Source organism: Pelophylax lessonae (genome assembly GCF_965119305.1).
Source record: "Pelophylax lessonae genome assembly, chromosome: 12".
Classification (NCBI taxonomy): Eukaryota; Metazoa; Chordata; class Amphibia; order Anura; family Ranidae; genus Pelophylax; species Pelophylax lessonae.
Window position 1 is genome coordinate 132,174,479 of NC_138779.1, and position 21,989 is coordinate 132,196,467.

The 21,989-nt window shown below is 45.7% G+C and overlaps 2 protein-coding genes across 2 annotated transcripts in view; one reads left to right on the plus strand and one right to left on the minus strand.

The window, feature by feature from the left end:
• The window catches only part of PI4K2B (phosphatidylinositol 4-kinase type 2 beta), a 63,772-nt gene extending 56,873 nt beyond the window's left edge, over positions 1 to 6,899 (minus strand). The window contains exon 1 of the mRNA XM_082274068.1: positions 6,539 to 6,899. Within this exon, the coding sequence (XP_082130194.1) occupies positions 6,539 to 6,833 (295 nt within the window). The 5' untranslated portion in view covers positions 6,834 to 6,899. The remainder of the gene's footprint in view (positions 1 to 6,538) is intronic.
• A 199-nt stretch (positions 6,900 to 7,098) lies between these two features.
• Positions 7,099 to 20,645, plus strand: ATP5MG (ATP synthase membrane subunit g). The gene is made up of 3 exons (XM_082274165.1): positions 7,099 to 7,345; positions 16,565 to 16,725; positions 20,460 to 20,645. The coding sequence occupies exons 1-3, from the start codon at positions 7,282 to 7,284 to the stop codon at positions 20,556 to 20,558; spliced, it is 324 nt and encodes a 107-aa protein (XP_082130291.1). The 5' UTR covers positions 7,099 to 7,281; the 3' UTR covers positions 20,559 to 20,645.
• Positions 20,646 to 21,989: the final 1,344 nt, after the last annotated feature.

Sequence of the window (21,989 nt, forward strand, 5' to 3'; positions counted from 1 at the left end):
CCTTGGCCACCAGGGCGCAATCAGGAGGCGGAGGCCCATGGAACGACTGAGTTTCTGTATGACTCGAGGGATTAGACTTAAGAGGGGGAAAGGCCTAAGCCAACTCCATCTGCCAGATCTGGGCTAGAGCATCCAGGCTCTCTGACTCTCTTTCCCGTGAGGCGAATCGATCCCTGCTGAGCAAAATGGAGTCCGCCAGGCGGAAAGCCCCTTTGAAAGGATCCAAAAGTTATTTTACAAATGAAATGTATTTTTTTTATAATTTTGCGCTTTTTTCAATGTGAAACGTATAAATATGTTAAAAGGTGTAAAAATATTAAAGCAGAGTTCCACCCAAAAGTGGGACTTCCGCTTTAAGTGCTCCCGACCCCCTGACATGCCCCATTTGTCATGTCATTTTTTGGGGGGGGGTACCTAGTTTTTACAGGTACCCGCTCCCACTAGGGCCGCCTAGTTCTCCACTCCCCCTCCCTCCCTGCAATCTTCTGCAACACGTCACAGGTCCCAGAAGATCGCCCGGCCACTAAGGAAGCACAGAGCGACTCGCGCATGCGCAGTGCATACCCGGCTGTGAAGGCGCAAGCTGTCACAGCTGGGTGCCCACACTTGTGATGCAGGCGTCGCAGGGAGAAGAGGGAGAGAACTGAGGCTCCCATCGGCTGCATCGCTGGATAGTGGGACAGGTGAGTGTGTGTTTATTAAAAGTCAGCAGCTACAAAAAAAAAAAAAAAAAAAAAAAAAAAAAAAAAAAAAAAAAAAAAACACAAAACCGCTGCAACTCCGCTTTAATAAACAAAGGGCAAAAAAGAAAAAAAAAAGTATAATTTATTAAAAGTTTAAAAATAGAATGGAAAAAATAAATGGAGAAGGAGAATAATGCCTCGTACACACGTAACGATTATCGGCCGACCAATCGTCCGACTTTTGTCCAGAGTGGTGTTTTGTTGGTTGGAATGTGCCTAGACTGCACACGAATTTTCTCGGCCATCAAAAATCTACTTCAGAAGTGATGTCATGTGCTGGTTTACTTTCCGTGTGTATTTTCTTCTCTGAGCATGCCCAGTCTTGCTCATCAGATTTTTGTCTGCCGAAATCTGTACTGACTGACGGAAAATCGGCCGTTGTGTTGACAGCCAACAAAAATTTTATAGCATGCACACCAGATTTCTTTCGGCCGAAAAGTCGGAGTCGGTTGTCGGAAGCATCATACTAACAAGCCGAAAATCGGCCGATCGGACGTTGGCCGAAAATTCACGGCCAATTATCGACGCGTGTGTACGAGGCTTAAGGCATTAATAAGGCTGAGTAGAGTAAATTGAGGGTTAATGGGTTAAACAGAGGAACAATTTATTAAAAATCGAAATTTTTTTTTATACACTCAACAAGGTTGTTTAACCACTTAAGCCCCGGAAGATTTTACCCCCTTCCTGACCAGGGCCTATTTTGCGATTCGGCACTGCGTTACTTTAACGGACAATTGCATGGTCGTGCGATGCTGTACCCAAATGAAATGGACGTCCTTTTTTTCCCACAAACAGAGCTTTATTTTGGTGGTATTTGATCACCTGTGCGATTGTTTGCTCATGCGCTATAAACAAAAAAAAGCGACAATTTTGCAAAAATAACAATATTTTTCACAATTTTTTATATGAAATTCCCCCCAAAAAAATGTAAAAATCAAAATTTAACATTTTAGGCCAATTTGTTTTATGCTACATATGTTTGGTAAAAAAAAGCAATTGCAAAAAGCGTATTTTGATTGGTTTGCGCAAAAGTTATTGCGTTTACTAACTAAGGGAAAGATTTTTGTCATTTTTATTGTTTTTTTTTTTTTTTAACGAGTAATGGCGGCGATCTGCGATTTTTTTTGCGGGACTGCGACATTGCGGCGGACAGATCGGACCCTTGACTGACATTTTTTACACTTTTGGGGGTACCAGTGACATTACTACAGTAATCAGTGCTATACATATGCACTGTTACTGTAAAAATGACACTGGCAGGGAAGGGGTTAACTTTATTAGAGAAGGAGGGGTTAAGTGTGTCCCTAGGGGCGTGCTTCTAACTGTGATTGGATGTGGTTAGTGATGTAACAGCAGAGATCTACGGTCCTACATAGCAGTGACAGGCGGCTTTGTTTACATTAACCGCCTGCCTTTCTCCTTGTAACCGAAGATCGCGAGTGAGCGGCAGACATCGGGTCCGCCACTAACACGCGGGGGGGGTGGGTCCGTGAGCGAGCGGGAGCGCGCCTACGGCGGGGCGCGCTCACTCCCTAGAGCCTTACGGGCTAGCGACGTAGACCTACGTCACTTTGCCTGTGAGGGGCTGACTGCCGACGTAAATAGCCGTTAGGCAGTCGGCAAGTGGTTAAAACTGACTTAATTTGCAGACCGAAGTTTATCCCTTTGATTTGTATACAAACAGAAGGATACAATGTTTATTTTTGTCCGTCTTTCAGAGGCTAAGCAATGTTGATAAATATTGCCGGTTAAACAGGCAAAAAATTTGGGGGAGCATACCCATGTATTTCAAAAGCTGCTGCAGCTATGAACCAAAAGACATGTATATTAAAAAAGAATAGCGCGCAAATGCAAAGGAAATTACTACCAAATCTGAAGAGAGTCCATAAATAAAAATGGGGGTTTGGTCCCACCATATGGCCATATCGTGCTCAAGCCCACTACTGCGTCAAAGTACCCCATTATCAGTGGGTCCTACACTATCCATGAAAAAGAGATGAATCCAGCCTTTCTAACCCTTGGAGATAATACTCCTTGCTGGGAAAAATGTGCAAATGCACTACAGGGGACTCCTCCTATATCCACTTGATGGTGGACACTGATTGAGTACAGGTGTGTGTGGGGGGTGGGGAGGGTTGCTCAACCTCGATAGTCTGGTCAGACCGAATACATAATAAACAGGCAAAAAATTTGGGGGGAGCATACCCATGTATTTCCAAAGCTGCTGCAGCTATGAACCAAAAGACATGTATATTAAAAAAGAATAGCGCGCAAATGCAAAGGAAATTACTACCAAATCTGAAGAGAGTCCATAAATAAAAATGGGGGTTTGGTCCCCCCACACACACCTGTACTCAATCAGTGTCCACCATCAAGTGGATATAGGAGGAGTCCCCTGTAGTGCATTTGCACATTTTTCCCAGCAAGGAGTATTATCTCCAAGGGTTAGAAAGGCTCGATTCATCTCTTTTTCATGGATAGTGTAGGACCCACTGATAATGGGGTACTTTGATGCAGTAGTGGGCTTGAGCACGATATGGCCATATGGTGGGACCAAACCCCCATTTTTATTTATGGACTCTCTTCAGATTTGGTAGTAATTTCCTTTTCATTTGCGCGCTATTCTTTTTTAATAAATATTGCCGGTTGCTTTTTTTTTTTTTTGACAGCTGTGAGCAGGGAACTGCTCTGCACTTCTTACATGAATTGTGAAAATGCTGGATTATAGTGATTGTAAAGTCTCGTTTTTTTTTTTTTAAATAACAAACATGTTATGTTATACTTACCTCCTCTGTGCAGTTGGTTTTACACAGGGCAGCCCAGATCTTCCAATTCTCAGGTCCGTCTTTGCTGCTCCTAGCCCCTCCCTCCTATTGCGTGCTCCCACAGCAAGCGGGGCACCCGAGTTGGGCTGCAGCTCCGTGTGTCCATTCAGACAAGAAGCTGCCATTTGTCCCCACCCCCTCTCTCTCCTGATTGGCTAAATGACTGATTGACAGCCACGGGAGCCAATGGAGCTGCTTCTGGTGTCTCAACCAATCAGGAAGGAGAGTCCTGGACATTGCTGGATACACATGGGGCTCAGGTAAGTATTAGGGGTACTGGGGAGGCTGCTTCATAGAATACATTAAGATAAAAAACCTTCTGCCTTTACAACTCTTAAAATTGTGTGGGGGGGTCGAATTGAGATTGCGATCTTCCAACGATTAATTGCGCAGCTCTAGGGGGAGCTAATGCTGCTCGTTCCCGAGCCCCCACTCTGTGTGTCCATTGACAAACAGAGCGTGGCTCAGCCCCACCTCCACTCCATCCTCACTAGCTGTGCTTAACAGCAGAGGAAGCCAATGGCCTCTGCATCTCTGCCCAATGAGGAGAGAGCCGTTGCTCTCATGCACATCATTGCATCAGGCTCAGGGAAGTATTTAGGGGAACTGCTTGCAGAAGGTATTTTAGCCTTAAGCGGAGTTCCACCCAGGGAAAGTTTTTTTTAATAAAAATACCCCTGGGACAGTCAGGGCTAGTGCATTCCACAATGGATAGCCTCGGATCTGTCCCGGGTTGCACTTACCTTTTAGAAGAAATACTTACCTTGAAAAGTATTGTCCAGTGTTGCCATCTCAGGTGTGGGCAGCTTGAAGCCAGCGCGATCCTCTTCCGTCCTCTTCGGTCCCACGATGCACTGCACCGGCCCCGCCGTCACTTCCAGTTCCGCAGCGTCATCCCTGCACAGCTTCTGGGCATGCCCAGAAGCTGTTTAGCAAGGTATGACGGCGCCTGCACCGGAACTGACGTCGGGGCCGGTGCATTGATTTCCGGGAGCGATGACGTTCAGCTCCCAGGAATCATTGCAAGCCAGGAAGTGACGAATCGCCGTGGCCGCCGAGGGAGGAAGTAAGGTAAGTATATTTTCTTCTAAACCAGGTAAGTAAAAAAAAAAAAAAAAAATTGCGATTATCCATTTGTTTTTCAGGTGACCCCGGGCATGAAGATGGAGGTAAGTTTAATTTTAGGATGGAACTCCGCTTTAAACACACACAATGCATTAGGGTAAAAACCTTCTGCTTTTAGAACCACTTTAAGCTGCACAGGCAGTGGGGGTGTACATGTACTGCAAAATGTACCCCCACTGTTACACTCAGCGGGCAATGCCACCCACTGAACGCGACCCATTCAGCTGGGAGGGGCAGCACCACAACTGTGTGCAGTGCATGCAGTTCTGGCGCAGCAGGACAGGTTCTTCAGGGTTAAAACAGACAGTGAGGAGGTGACATAACCTCCTCCCCTCATCATCTGTCAAATGCAATCTGAAGAGCAATCCACTCCAGATTGAGGGCAAGATTTTTTTTTTTTTTTTTTTATTCACTTACCTTGTTTTTAAAGAAAATATACTTACCTTACTTCCTATTCCTCCCTCTGCAGACACGGCCGCCGCCGTCACTTCCTTCTTGCGTTGACTCCTGGGAGCTGAACGTCATCGCTCCCAGGAAATAAAGGCGCCTGCACCGGCCCCCCTCGTCAGTTCCAGCGCAGGCGCGTCACTCCCTGCTAAACAGCTTCTGGGCATGTATAACACCTGTGGGCAGCTGACACCAGGGCTTCCTCTTCGGTCCCAGAATGCCCTGCACCGGCCCCGCTCGTCGGTTCCGGCATGCCCAGAAGCTGTGCAGGGATGACGCGCCTGCGGCGGAACTGACGAGCGGGGCCGGTGCAGGGCATTCTGGGACCGAAGAGGAAGCCCTGGCTTCAGCTGCCCACACCTGAGATGGCATCATGGACAAGAATTTTTCAAGGTAAGTATTTCTTCTAAAAAGGCAAGTGAACCCGGGGACATTTCAGAGGCTATCATTGCTGAAATGCACTAGCCCTGACTGTCCCGGGGGTATTTTTATCTAAATGTTATTTCTCAGGCCGGAACTCCGCTTTAAAGATGTGTATAACACCTGTAGAATGCTAAACAGCGTATAGGGTTAAACACATAAGCAGCACTACATATTACTATATTCCAAAGAAATATAGAAAAATATTGTATTAAGGTGAGTCCACAATAAGTGAATATAGTGCAAAGGATGGGATGATAATTCACCACGAAGTGTAGCAAGTTCACGCGCCTTCACCGCACCTCGTGCCCAATCCCCTAGGTATTGCTCACTCACCCTCTATATACGTATATACTGTGCCTTGGATCCTCCAAAACCAGCAAAAAAAAAAAAATAACAGATTCCACAGAAATAAGCTGATCCACCGCCTATCTTCATTATAGGTCAGCTCAAGCAAGGGTATTGCAGTGCAAGAAATAGAGGGCTCATAGAGCAATATGTATAACAGATTCTTTATTAAACCCCTTTCCCTTACAAAGTACACTGACAATGATAAATCCGTATAGAGCAGCATGTAAACACAGAGCAGAAGTGACCAAGCCGCCGGAGTCTCACCGTCCCGCTCCCCAGCGTGTCCGGAAGCTCCCGAAGTCGTTCGTGGCAGACGCTCAGCATCCAGTTGTCACGGTGACTGCGTGCGCACTCACTGACGCGTTTCGTCATCAAAAGACTAATACGGAGGGCTCGTAGAAGTCTTGTATAGGACTGTAACAGACCTGAGACACCTTTGGGCACTCCAAAGAGAATGCAGCGCACATAGTGCCCCCTCACCCTCCTGTCAGCCACATCCCTGTCTGAATAATGTGGACTAAAACCCGGACAGGTGGCTGAACCCTAAAGCAGAAGCTGATTGGCTACTATGTCCAGCTGTCCCAGTATGGGAACATTTCCCCAGTCACAGGCTCTCAGCACATTTACCTGAACTGGAAAGCAGACTGTCCCGGTCGGAGGAGCTGAGCCTGGCTCTCCGGTTACCCGCACTCTTCGGGGACGGTACTGCGGACCTCCTAAGCAGCGGCTCCTCTTCTCCTGCCTCTTCCTCCCGTGTACGGTCCGGGAAATACCTCACCGCGCTTCCCGGAGTCCCTCTAGCAGGCTGAGCTCCTGCCTGAGCCAGCGGCGTCCCGCCTCCCTCCCCCTCTGAGGAGAGCTCCAGCAGGACTAAGAGCGGGGAGTCCGCTCTCGCCTCTTCCTGCTTTTCCTCAGCCATCATAGTTACCACAAGCTACTCCATCCGGCATACTGGTATCACAGGAATCGCCTAAATACGTCACTAGGCCCTACACCAATCCGCTGCGCTGTATTGCTTGGGAGGACAGACAAGAACGTCCCCCATTGGTTGCAATCACCGGAAAAGCGGTGGATTTGTCTACACGCATGCGCGTCTAGAATTCTTTTCCGCAACAGACGTGTGACAAAGTACTAGCCTAAAGCTGATTGGTCGGCGCCGCGCTTTACCTGTGTGGGCGGGACAATTAGCTAGAGAAAGTGACATGTGATGCCCCTTACACCCCTCCCCGCCAGTAAGCGGCGGTCTATCCTCGAATTACTCGTCTTGTCTGCTCTGGGAGGGTGACATTGGGAGGTTCTGTCTTGTTCCTGCACTCTGCCGGGAGGTCACTCTTCGCTTGTGGGAAGCTAGGCCTCATCTCCGCTCCAGCATGGCTCAGGCGGCTCAGAAACTCGTCAAGACAGTGGTTACTAAAACCCCCCAGCTTGTGAGCGGTAAGCCCGGGACAGCTATGGAGCTGTGTGGGAGGGATGATAGATTTATTCCTCACCTCTGCTGCAGATTACACTGCCCTCTACACAACGACCACCTCTCATTTCCCTAGTAATAGAAAGTTGTATTGGCAATGTCAGTGTTCATTGAATTCCTCCACAACCTCATCTTCCTACCCCCCCCCTCCTTTTTTTTTTTCTGTTTTCCTTTTAATTTTGAGATCTTTGCACGCTCATATCTCAGCGATTTGAAGCGCTTGATGTATGGACAGCTAGGCCCCGATCACACTTCGCTGTGGTAGAAACAAACATTTCTGCAAGTAAGCAAAGAAAACGCACAACATGTTTGCGGCGCCATTCTTAAGGCTCCATTCACACCTGGGTGTTTTTGAGTGTTTTTCAGCTCCAAAAACGCTCAAAAAAAACGTTCCAAAACGCCCAACAAGTAAAATCCCATTCATTTAAATGGCCCCTGTTCACATCTGAGCGTTTTGCAAAACGCCTGTAGCTGAAAAAAGTACAGGAGCTTCTTTTTGAGCTGCTTACCAGCGTTTTTGATAGATTTCAATGCCTGCCTCCAAAAACGCCTGAAAATCGCGGTAAAAATCGCGGTAAAACGCTACGCTCAAGTGTGAATGCAGCCTAAGTTAAACCCAACAGCCTTGTGTCATAACATGTACAAATCCTTCTGAGGATGAGGCTCATCCAAATGAATGGTGCCCCTCAAAAAAAAAAAAATGTGCCCAAACCACAATGCAAGTCCAACCAGGGACCTTATTCACCGTGGGCATAATCATTGCAATTCTGTATCAAAAGCAATTGGGTGGCACCCAAAATGCAGTGCGATTTTTGCCACGCAGCAAAATGTGCATGTAAAAATCTCGCCAGGCTCGGACAAAATTTGGCTCCTGAGCTCCTTGAGTGTAACAAACCTGCATAGGGTAGCCCATTAAAATATAAGGGCTGCCCTATGAAAATGCACGTGAATTGTGCTTCTAAAATCGCGAGCAGGAACCTGTGTTCCCACTATGCAATATGGGAATGGGGGATGCTTGGCACTGCAACCCATTGTGGCAACAGCTGATGCGGTGTAACGTTACAAAACCCTACCCCGTGAAAATTCCCTACCCTCTGGAGCTGTAAGCATGCGCACTGGTAAGCAGCTCAGCTGTTCCATGACATAGGTGCACCGGAAATTATGAGGGTAAGGAATTTTCACGGGTAGGGTTTTTTCACGGAACACCGGCACCAATGCCCAGTACACCAGATCCGAAAATCGGACGACGTTCCGTCCATTTTTTTTTTGGTTGCTAGGAACTCTCAATTATATTCGCAAACGGGAGAGGTTACTTGCGATACGAATTTTCTCGGACAATGATTCAAAAGCTTCCGGTATGCGTAACCACGCTGTAGCGTGTGAGGGGAAATTATGTCTACTGCTCACCATTTTTTTCGGACGAACAACATACTGATAATACGATTATCGTACGATGTGTTATAATACGATCAAAATTTTTATGCTTGCACGACCGAATAAATATCGGGCGAACTGTCGTGATTGCCTCTCGTAAGCTGTGTACTAACGATCAGATTATCATCCGATCTTTTCACAAGCGTTATTTTTTGCCCGATTTTCGGATCGTGTGTACGGGCCATAAGTGTGAATACTTATGTACAGTTTTTCACAAGTGAGTACACCCCTCACATTTTTGTAAATATTTTCTTTTCATGTGACAACACTGAAGAAATTACACTTTGCTACAATGTAAAGTAGTGAGTGTGCAGCTTGTATAACAGTGTAAATTTGCTGTCCCCTCAAAATAGCACACAGCCACTAATGTCTAAACCACTGGCAACAAAAGTGAGTACACCCCTACGTGAAAGTGTCCTAATTGGGCCAAATTGGCCATCTTCCCTCCCCAGGGTCGTATGACTCGTTAGTGTTACAAGGTCTCAGGTGTGAATGGGGAGCAGGTGTGTTAAATTTGGTGTTATCGCTTTCACTCTCTCTTACTGGTTACTGGAAGTTCAACATGGCACCTCCATGGCAGAGAACTCTGAGGATCTGATAATTGTTGCTCTACATAAAGATGGTCTAGGCTATAAGATGATTGCCAAGACCCTGAAACTGAGATGCAGCTTGGTAGCTAAGACCATACAGCTATTTAACAGGACAGGTTGCACTCAGAACAGGCCTCGGCATGGTGGACTAAAGAGGTTGAGTACATGTGCTCAGCGTCATATCAAGAGGTTGTCTTTGGGAAATAGACATTTGAGTGCTGCCAGCAGTCCTGCAGAGGTTGAAGGGGGAGTCAGCCTGTCAGTGCTCAGACCATACGCCGCACACTGCATCAAATTGGTCTGCATGGCTGTCGTCCCAGAAGGAAGCTACTAAAGATGATGCACAAGAGCGCCCGCAAAAAGTTTGCTGAGGACAAGCGGAATAAGGACATGGATTACTGGAGCCTGATGAGACCTAGATAAATGTATTTGGTTCAGATGGTGTCAAGTGTGTGTGGCGGCAACCAGGTGAGGAGTACAAAGACAAGTGTGTCCTGCCTACAGTCAAGCATGGTGGTGGGAGTGTCATGGTCTGGGGCTGTATAAGTGCTGCCAGCACTGGGGAGCTACAGTTCATTGAGGGAACCATGAATGCCAACATGTACTGTGACATACTGAAGCTGAGCATGATCCCCTCCCTTTGGAGACTGTGCCGCAGGTAGGCATGTGACGGTATCAGATTTTCATCCTGCGATTAATTAAGGTTTTGCCACAGTATACGGTATTATCACAGTATTCAATTATTAAATTTCTACCTCACTTGAATTTCATTGCTGAATTTAGGGACTTTGGCTCACTTTTGCACGTTATTATATAGTCAGTCAGCACAGACTCTGTGAACCAGGCCTAAAATAAGTCATCAAGCAGTGTCTGGCCTACCTGGTGATGACTGGTCCTGGCACTCAGGTCCGATCCTATAGCCTGGTCATTAACGGGGCAAATCCTTGTGGTCCAGAAGTGGTTAAACCTGAAGGAGGACTGGTGTTAATTTATAAATTACTATTTCTTTAGGCCTGGTTCACATGTATGCGGGTTGGCGGGCCACATTTGCACAGGCATAGCAGCCCATTGATTTGAACGGGCTGCTATGCCCTCATTTTCCCCAGAAAAAAGGTGCATGCAGCATTTTTAAAAAATTCGGTGGCCTTGAAATCCATCCTGCTTTTGCACCATGCGACCTACCTGCAGTTCCTGCTCTGGCAAGCTTTCTGTGTGGTTTTTTTTTTTTTTTTTTTTTTTTTTTTTTTTTTTTTAATATACGTGGGCCCAGCATTTAAAAACAGTTTGCATGTGCAGCAACTGCAGGTAAGTCACATGGTGCAAAAGAAGGATGGATTTCACGGCCACTGTATTTTTTTAAATCCTGCATGCGCCTTTTTTTCAGCCAAAAACGCAGGCATAGCAGCTCAAGCCCATTCGAATCAATGGGCTGCTATGCCTGTGCAAATGTGGGTCGCCAACCCGCATACATGTGAACCAGGCCTAAAGCAATAGTAATTTTATAGATAAAAACACCGGTCCTCCTGCAGGTTTAACCACTTCTGGACCGCAAGGATTTGCCCCCTTAACCTCCTCACATCCGCGCTACAGCCTATATACGGCTGCAGCGCGGACTCTAATTTTCGGGAGGCCGTTTTTAAACGGCCTCCAGTGACACGCCCCCCCCCCCCCCCCCCCGCGCGCTCCTGCGAGCGCGCAGCGGGGAGAATCTGTGTCGGCCGTGTCCAAGGGACATGGCCAATCACAGCGGCCATTCACCACGTGATCAAGCCGTCCAATGAGAGATGATCTCATATGTAAACATATGAGATCATCTCTCATCGCCGGCGCTCCTTCCTCACACAGACACTGCAGTGTGAGGAAGGAGGGGGAGCCGACAGCCGCTGGGGACACAGAGACATGTAATCAGGGCACTGATCACCAGTGCCCTGATTACTGAAGGTAAAAAAAACACACACATTGCCCTCCCATCAGTGCCCGCCATCAGTGCCCCCATCAATGCCCACAATCAGTGCCCATAGTGCTGCCAGTCAGTGCCCATCAGTGCCTGCTCATCTAGGCACTGATGAGCACTGACTGGTAGCACTATGGGCACTGAGTGTGGGCACTGATGGTGCTGCCCATCAGTGCTCATCAGTGCCGCCCATCAGTGCCACCCGTCAGTGTCCATCAGTGCCACCCGTTAGTGTCCATCAGTGCCACCCGTCAGTGCCACCTCTCAGTACCTATCAGTGCCGCCTATCAGTGCTCATCAGTGCGGCATATTAGTGCCACCTCATCAGTGCCCATAAGTGCCACCTCATCAGTGCCCATAAGTGCAGCCTATCAGTGCCCATAAGTGCAGCCTATCAGTGCCCATCAGTGCCGCCTCATCAGCGCACATCAGTGAGGGAGAAAAATTTATTTTCAAAATTTACTCGCAGAAAATAAGAAACTTTTTTTTTTTTTTTCAAAATTTTCTTTTTTTTTTGTAAAAAATAAAAAACCCAGAGATGATTAAATACCACCAAAAGAAAGCTCTATTTGTGTGAAAAAAATGATAAAAATTTCATATGGGTACAGTGTAGCATGACCGCGCAATTGTCATTCAAAGTGTGAGAGCGCTGAAAGCTGAAAATTGGCCTGGATGGGAAGGGTGATTAAGTGCACAGAAGGCAAGTGGTTAATGACCAGGCCATAGGAGCTGAGCGCCAGGACCAGTCACCACCAGGTAGGCCAGACACTGCTTGATGGCTATATAATAATGTAATGTGCGCTGCTATGCCCGTGTATGTATGTATGTATGTGTATATATAATATCTATCTATCTATCTAATCTTATTCTATCTGCAGAGAATTGCTTGTATTAGGCAGTTTTTCTGTCTGTCTGAGCCCTGGAAGAAGCATGTGGGTGTGTGCTGGGAGCCGTCTGATTGGTTACAGGGAGGAGCTAAGTCTCTCGCTCTAGAATCATATTACCAGACCTGTCTCTATTGAGTGAGTGAACTGTTGAGTGAGTGAATGACTCATCCGGCTTGCTGAAAGTATCAATTAAAAAATCAGGCAGACTTGGAGAGCAGAGAAACACCGTATTTTTAAAAATTACCACAATAGCAATACTGTGGGTATGCAATACCGCAATATATCGAATTACCGAAAAACGTCATATCTCTAGCTGCAGGTCAGTATTCCAACATAACGACCCCAAGCACATCTCCAAGACTACCACTGCCTTGCTAAAGAAGCTGAGGGTAAAGGTGATGAACTAGCCAAGCATGTCTCCAGACCCAACCCCTATTGAGCATTTGTGGGGCATCCTCAAACGGAAGGTGGAGTAGAGGAAGAGGACTCCAGTGGCATCCTGTGAAGCTCTGGTGAACTCCATGCCCAAGAGGGTTAAGGCAGTGCTGGAAAATAATGGTGGCCACACAAAATATTGACACTTTGGGCCTAATTTTGAACATTTTCACTTAAGGGTGTACTCACTTTTGTTGCCAGCAGTTTAGACATTATTGGCTGTATGTTGAGTTATTTTGAGGGGGCAGGAAATATACACTGTTATACAAGCTGAACACTCACTACTTTACATTGTAGCAAAGTATCATTTCTTCAGTCAGGGCTTGACAAATTTTCCTGAAATCTAGGAGCCAGCTAAAAAAGTTAGGAGCCAGTTTTTTTTTTAACAAACAGCCAAGCTTTATTTCCAAAAAAATAACATACTAAATTTACACATAAAGACGACTAGAACCCCACTCTCCTCTATAGCGCAATCGGATGGAAACACTGTCTGTCTGTTTCCATCCGATGCCATCTGATCCGATCCATGGGATTTATAGAAAATAGAACCACCATCCGTCTGTTTTTGGCAGACAGGATCAGATGGCGGCAGATTACCGCTCCATAGAGGAGACTGAAGGGTCCGATCAGGTCTGCCTGAGAAACTGACAGGCAGACCTGATCAGACAGCCCGTGTGAAAGGTGCCTTCGGCTGTGGCATGGGGATGAGGAAAAAAAAAAAGATTTTATATATATATATATATATATATATATATATATATATATATATATAATTGAAAAAAAGAAATTAATAACCAAACTCCCTGTCCACTTACCTTTTAAAGCAAAGGTAAGTGGACAGGGAGATGAAGCCTGCAAAAACTTCCATCTCATCTCCTCTTGGGGAAGGAGATGGGCAGGCATTGAGGACAGGCAGGGGAAACAGCCATTAGTTACTGCTGGTCAAACTCCCGGCCACCCCACTCGGTGAGTGGTTGGGTGGGTGCAAAAGGGACAGGACACCTCTTGCAGTGCACCCCAGGCGCCAGGTTTCTAATTCTAGTCGCCAATGCGACCTGGCGCCCGGGGTTTGTCGAGCCCTGTCTTCAGTGTTGTCACATGAAAAGATATAATAAAATATTTACAAAAATTTGAGGGGTGGACTTTTTGTAAGATACTGTACATGTCAATTTTTTTAAATTTGCAAAGATTTCAAACAGACTTCTGTCACATTGTCATTATGGGGTATTGTTTGTAGAATTTTGAGGAAAATTATTTTATTCCATTTTGGAATAAGGCTGTAACATAACAATGTGGAAAAAGTGAAGCGCTGTGAATGCTTTCCAGTCAATCATTTTAAGCTTTGTGATGTGTGAGGGTGAGTAAATTCAGGGCTAGAAAGGTTTGCCACAGTTTGGTAAATGTCTTTAGAAGAACAAGCAATGAGACCTCTACCTGTCCTCAAACTGGCGTGCGGCAGTGACCTTTCTTTACATTCTTCCGAGACTGACCAAAGGATAAGTGCAGTGCCTGTGTGCTCACAAAAGCTTTATTTTTTCTTTAAAAAGAGTGAAAAGGCAACAGCCAACTGATATTTTGGAAGCTATTTTGTGCAATACATTATTCTTATGGCAATTAGAAGTACTCCGTATATTTGTTGTAGGCAATGCTTGAAAAACTGGATTTTTGTCTTAACGTAAAATCCTTTTCTCTGATCATTGACGGACACAGCTCCATATTTTCTTTGACCCTTGGGTTATGCTGCTCTCCTTAGTAGGACACTAGGTGGAAAAGAGTTAAGAGTTTGACTATGCCCATAGGGCAGTCCCAGGGGGTATACTCCCACTTCCTGCTCTAGCTCTTCAGTTTTGTAACAGTGTCAGAAGACTATAAACCCCTACTCATTAGAGGGGCAGGTGCGGTGTCCGTCAATGAACATCGGAGAAAACTATTTTAAGGTAAAACAAAGATCCAGTTTTTTCTTTTTCTTTTGTTCATTGACAGACACAGGTCCATATCTTATTTGACCCTTTGGACGCCCCAAAGCAGTATCAATATGAGGGGTAGGAAGAACACAGAAAAACATACTTCCCAAAGCCTAAACCTAGCCAACCAGGTAAAACGGGAGCTCAACAAGGAAACGACTTGAGCTCACCTGGCAAAAATGAACGCCCTCAAAGAGGATATATCCTCTCCAACAGTGGCCCGCAAAACCTTGCGACCAAAGGTGGCATCATCTACCCTATACAATTTTGTGAAAGTGTGCATGGACGACCAGGTGGCTGCCTGGAAACTTGCACCACTGACGCCAGGTGACGGAAGGCCCAAGAGGCACTAAGCACCCTCGTAAAATGCGCCTTAACAGGAAAACTGAGAATCCTGACCTTTACACAATAGGCCTGCACCACAGTCTGCCTAATCCATCAAAATGGTCAGACGCGGCCAGCCCCTTACGGGAACCATCCGTAAGGACAAACCGGGAATCCAATTTTTTGGAACGACTCAGTCCTGCAAGCTACACCCTGACTGCATTACGTTCTTTGGATGTGGTTCAGGCAATCTCTTTAGGATGCTTTGGCTTAGAACACAAGGAAAGCAACACAGTCACAGCATATTGATGGCACCCGTTCCCCCATCTATGACTTTAAAAATCAGCAACTTTGAAAAGATACCTGCACTACTTTGATGCCACTTTTGATGTGACTTTGATCCAGAGTGTAAAGTTGAATCAAAGCTGCACTCTAGCCTACTGGCAACATTTCCACTAGTGCGACTCAAGTTGTGTGACTTTAGGCGCAGCTTTGATCCAACTTTACACTCTGGATCAAAGTCGCATCAAAGTGGCATAGATGGGAACGACTGCCATTAATATCAATGGGCTGTGACTTGTCATGTGACTGTGTCCATAATCGCATGACAAGTTGCACTAGTGGATAGGGAGCCTAAAACTCATTACTCACATATAACAAGCAATAGAAACGGATCTGTATCCTCCTAAACTTTTAAAAATGTTCCTTTGTACCATATTTCGTTGATATATTGCATCCAGATGGGAGGATCCCAACCACTGCTGCAGTGTAACCCAGGTGTCGGGATGCAATTTCCAGTCGCCATTATTGCGCTCACTGACACCAATGCTGGAGGTTATTGTATTTAAAGTGTGCATTGGGTTACACTAAAAAAAAAAAAAAAAAAAAAATGCAGCATGACCAAAATTTTGGGGTGCTGAGGTCTGAAAATGTGCTGCATTTGTGTGTCCCTCTAGGAAAGTCTGGGAATGCACTTGCAGCCCTCTAATTTTTAGGTTGATCACCATTGGTTTAAATCTGTATGATGGCTTACGCTTTAAGTGGTCAGGCTCCTTCTGTACAAAACACCAAAGGAACCACAAAAAAAGCACTGAATGGAACCACCAATCTGTGATACAAATGGCAGCTGTGTGCAATGTAGCCAATGCTTGACACCAGGGATGATGTAAAAAGTTTATTAGCCCAGCCAGATTTTTGTAGGTAACGTCTTCTCCATAAAACAGATAGGATAGGTTCTAAAAAATGTTAAAGTTAGGTATATTAAACTACTTAAATTGAACCTGACAATATATTTATGTATGAAATATCTATACCTTAGGTGGGAAACAAAAAAACAAATGCAGCCAAGACATGCAAGGACTGGTAAGCTGTGATATATCAAATTTTGAGTTTTGGGTTTAAAAAATGCAAATATACATTATATCTAACAGTTTTTCACTTCCTTTCTGGTGCACGTTGGATATACCGAAGGCTCCTAAAAGTTGGAATAGACTGTAAACAGTTGACAGGGGTTTTGTAAATAGGAAATCACATGTTTATGCATTGTTGGACATGACCTTTTGATTAAATACTGTGCTTGGGTTTTTGTTTTTTTTAGCTGCAGTCACTTACTCACGCCCACGACTTGCGACTTTCTGGTACTATGCTCGTGTGGAATTGACTCCTCCGGGACCTTCAGAGATTCCAAAAGCCATTGATGGCATAAAAGGATTGGTACAGTCATTCCAGAAGGGTCGCCTGTCTCAGCTCACTGTCAGGGTAAGAGAATAGGTCCAGATGTATAACTTGGGTGTCTAAATTATGAGATGAGCAGTGCAAACTGTATGCAGAAAGTACACTTTGTTTTTGTTTTTTTTTAGGTAGGACTAGATTAAAAAGTATCAAATTGGCTATAGGAACGCACATACTTTCTGATGTTTATGGAGTGGTCTAGGAGATTTGAAATTTGGGGTAATCAAAATAATTAAGGCCCCTTTCCAAGATCCTGCTAAGTTGGCATATGCAGATCCTCTCCCCCAGGCTGTATTGGAACATATTTGTAAAATTAGAATGAATTACTTTTTCTTGTAATTTTTCATGGTAATGTTATCAGGTTCCACTGAAAAATTAGCAGCTTCCGTGCATAGGGAGGAGATCTTTGTATTTCTCCGCACTTCACATCTGTGCCAGGAAGCAGCACTACTTTTCACATTATGCTGGAAGTAATGGCCGGGTGTGTGGGCCAGAGCTAGGGCTGAGTTTGTCGGCCACATCAGGCATGTACAGAACTAGGAGGCTGAGACTTCTGGGCCCACTCACTACATTGAGCAAGGATGTAATGACATCACTGCTCACTGTAACAGAACTACAGCAGGGAAGTTACTAGACTTATGGCTGCACTAATCAAGGGCACATCCAGTACCCATTATATCAATATTGATTTGCAGGTGAATCCAGCTATGTTAAATTACCTCAAGATGATCTCTATTTAAAAAAATTAAAGTTGAACTCCATCTTTGGATATACTTTACATAATTTGTTTGGGCGAATTTGGCCGAAACAAACTATATCCCCAAATAACATGTGAGGCCACTGAATGTGGGATATTAACCACTTTAATACAGGGCACTTCCCTCCCTTCCCGCCCAGGCCAATTTTCCCCTTTTAGCGCTGTTGCATTTTGAATGACAATTGCGCGGTCATGCAACACTGTACCTTCACCAAATTTATGTCATTTTCCCCCCACAAATAGAGCTTTCTTTTGGTGGTATTTGATCACCTCTGCGATTTTTACTTTTTGCTAAACAAATAAAAAAAGACCGAAAAGTTTTAAAAAAAAAAAAAAAAAATTTTGTTTATGTTATACAATTTTGTAAATAAATAATTTTTTTCCTGCACTGATGAGCACTGATGAGACTGCACTGACAGGCACTGATGAGGAGGCACTGATGGGGTGGCACTGATGGGGTGGCACTGATGGGGTGGCACTGATGGGGTGGCACTGATGGGGTGGCACTGATGGGGTGGCACTGATGGGGTGGCACTGATGGGGTGGCACTGATGGGGTGGCACTGATGGGGTGGCACTGATGGGGTGGCACTGATGGGGTGGCACTGATGGGGTGGCACTGATGGGGTGGCACTGATGGGGTGGCACTGATAGGTGGCACTGATAGGCGGCACTGATATGCGGCACTGATAGGCACTGATATGTGGCACAGATATGCAGCATTGGTGGGCACTGATAGGCGGCACTGCTGGGCACTGATAGGCGGCATTGATGGACACTGATAGGTGGCACTGACGGGCATTGATAGGTGGCACTGACGGGCACTAATGGGCACTGATAGGCGGCACTGATGGGCACTGATGGGCGGCACTGATCGGCACTGACAGGCGGCACTGATGGGCACTGATAGGCGGCACTGGTGGGCAATAATGGGCACTGGTGGGCGACACTAAAGGATGGCAGTGATGGGCACTTGTGGGCAGCACTGATAGGGAGGACACTGGTGGGCATCACTGATGGGGAGGGCAATGGGGGGCTCCCTGAGCCCTGATTGCCATCCCTGGTGGCCATAGTGGGCATCCCTGGGGTCATAGTGGGCATCCCTGGGGTCATAGTGGGCATCCCTGGTGGATCTAGTGGCATCCCCCCCCCCCGAGGGTCTGCACTGGTAATCAATGATCTGATTACCAGTGCCGACCCCCCCCCCCTGTCAGGGGAGCCGCCGATCAGCGCTCCTTTACTCGTGCCTGTCAGGCACGAACTAAGGAAAGCCGATCAACGGCTGTTCCTATTTACTATGTGACCAGCCGTGATTGGACACGGCTGATCACATGGTAAAGAGCCTCCGTCAGAGGCTCTTTACCGAGATCGGAGATGCAGGGTGTCAGACTGACACCTCGCATCACCGATCGCCGCTCTGCGCGCCCCCGGGGGGTGCCCAGAGCGGAGTTATCCTGCCGCCGTCATATGACGTCCGGTCAGGATAACTCAACCACATTCCCGCCGTCAATCTGTAATAGGGCGGGCGGGAAGTGGTTAACTGTATGTAGCTGAGGCAACATGCAGCATACCACACTGTGTTCCGGGTTCGAGCCAAGACTTCATTTTTCATACCCAGAACACAGAGGAGTCTACCACAGCAGTGCTTAGTCATTCATAGACAGCAAAGTATTCTATCAATGAATACAAAGCTTTCTCTGATTGGCTGAGTCTGAGGTTATGACATCACCAGCCAGCTCTGTGATTCAGCCAGTTAGAGGAACCTTTGTATGCATTGATAGAATGCATCGCCGTCTCTGGCTGAGCACTGCTGTGATACTCTACTGTATTCAGGGTATGAGACAGGAAGTGTTGACTTGAACCCGGAACACAGTGCAGGATGCTGTATGTAGCTTCAGCTACATACAGTTTATACCGCACATCCAGAAGCGCCACATGTTAGTGAGGGACATGATTCATTTAGGCCAAGCTGACTCAAACCACTGTAAAGTGTATCCAAAGATGGGAGTTCAGCTTTATGCTTTCAGTGTTGTTATAAAATGGCAATACAGGCATCCAAAAGTGCATTACTAACAGACTCCAAAATAAGGCATTTAATACATGAGCCAACCATAGATTACCTTTTAAACAGTCTAAAGCATATTTACAACCGGCTGTGTCCACAGCACCTGACGTTAATTGAGCGTGGGAACGATTGGGGAGACTATAGTTTGTATTTTCATAAATTATGGCAGAGCTTGACAAATTTGCTTAGAATTTAGGAGCCAGTTTTTTTAAATCGGGTGCCCAAAACTGCATGCCTGGGAAATCAGGCAGTAAGAATTGCTCACTCCTGGTGCTGAAGCTAAAGAAAGATCGAAAATTGAAAGGGGGGGGGGAGATTTTGCAAATAAGTCGTCTTTTTCTTCTGCACTGACAGGCGGCACTCCCCGTCCACTCAAACTGGAAAGATGATGTCGGAGGTGAGTGGGCAGTGAGAGCAAGCCTTGCTCATAGCACCGCCCACAACAGGGTGCCTATTTGCACAACGGAGCATGTATCCTGCTCCAGCAGGCCAGCCCAATGTTAATTCGCGCACCTGCCAGTGGGCCACATGGGAGGATCCAGACCACTGCTGCAGTGTAACCCAGGCGTCGGGAAGCAATTTCCAGTCGCCATTGTGACCTGACACTTTGAGTTTTGTCGAGCCCTGAATTATGGTATACTTAAGACGGCGCTATTGGATAAGATTGCTTTGTTGGTATACGTTTTATATTTGATATCTCCCTAATGCAATATAAAAGTGTGTTTTGATTACTGCATGTTCTGGAGACCTTTTAACTAATTATTAGTTAAAATTATTAATAATTATTAGTCCGAATTGGTCTAATACAGTACTTTGCATTATACTACAAAACTGCTAGCACAGTGAGAATTTAGAATGTTTTAGCTCACTACAAATAACTAATGGTAACTAGTGTTTTTATTATGTCTAAATAACTTTAATTTTTTTCTGACCCCCACAGGAAGCTGTCAGAAATGGTCTGGTTGCAACGGAGGTTCTATTTTGGTTCTACATTGGAGAATGCATTGGAAAAGGTGGCTTGATTGGATACAATGTCTAAGGCTTTCTTTCATTGTACAGTTTTAAATCCTTTTCATTCTTTTTGTGAAATCATAGACTCAGTAAATTAAATTGAAAATGAACTATATCAAGAGTTGTCTTTATTTGTTCTTCAATTATTACAGTTGGTTTTTATTTGCAAGAGATTTATTAGGTATTTTTTCGAGTTTTACAGACAATACGAAGAGAAACAAACCTAGGAATGATGCATTATATAACAAGGTAAACCAAGGCAGGATTGTCAAAAAAATACACATGAGCATTATGGCACAAGCTATAAGCAGGGGCTGAAGACTGCAGGCCCCGGAGTAGCAAAAACCCCATGTCCAGCACAAGAAATAAAGAAAAAGAAAATTCCAGTGGGAAGTGCTCAATGTTGGTAGACTTGGTCACCTCTGTAAAAGAGGGAAATGGAGGAGAGCCAACCGCCTCTTGTAAAAGCACTAGGCCAAGAAGGGGGATCATAGAGAAGGGTAAGACTACAAAGAAGGGAAATGGTAAAGGCCAGAGAAGAGAAGCCGGGGGGTGTGTCTGGGAGTAATCCCACGTGGGCCAACAAACAGGAAAGTCAGTGGTCGGTTGGATGTGGTGTTATACAGAGAGCAGGGCATGCTTTAAAATTCAGATAGGAGTTATAGTTTATCCAATTATCCCAGGCCTTTTATAATTTGGTGTAAAAGTAATTGAGTATGGAAGTGAGCCTCTAATGGACCATGGTCCCTATGAGCCTTTGCTGAACCGAAGTGAAATTGAGAAAACTTTCGCCAGGCTCTAGCCAATGTCTGCCAGGCTGGCAGAAACAAACGCCACCAGCTTCCTCTGTTAGTCGGGGTCTAGTTGAGCCTCCCAGGAGTTATGGGCAAGTGAGACATTTAGAACTGACCAGATCATAGTGTATAGATACTTCCAGAATTGGGTTGCTTTGGGGCATGTCCACCAATTTAGAGGGAGGGTGCCACATCTCTACAGCCTCGAAAGCACATTGGGGAGATGATGGGAATTTAATTTTGAAACACGGGTGTCATGTACCAACGCAAAAGTATTTTATAAGCAATTTCTTGAGCTAGAATGTTTTGCTTAGCATGTGGAAGCAGAGACCAAATCTTGATCCAAGCACCTTTATCTGGTTGGACAGCTAGATCCTTTTTGCAGAGGAAAGTTTTGAAAGACTGGCATAGTCAAGAACCTAAGAATATAGGTCATAGACCAGCCCCTTTTTTAGACGTAGGTCCTTTCAGTATTGGCTTTTAAACACTGTAAGGTATTTGGGAGGTCCTGTGTGGTATCTGAGGAGGCTACAAACGTGGTGGCTCATTTGAGCATACTGAAAAGCCTCAGGACAGCGGAGGGTTGAGTGTATGAAGCAGATACCCAGGATAGGAATGCCTCTTTGAAGCCCCACTGTCGGAGGAAGAAAAAACATGTAGTCCCA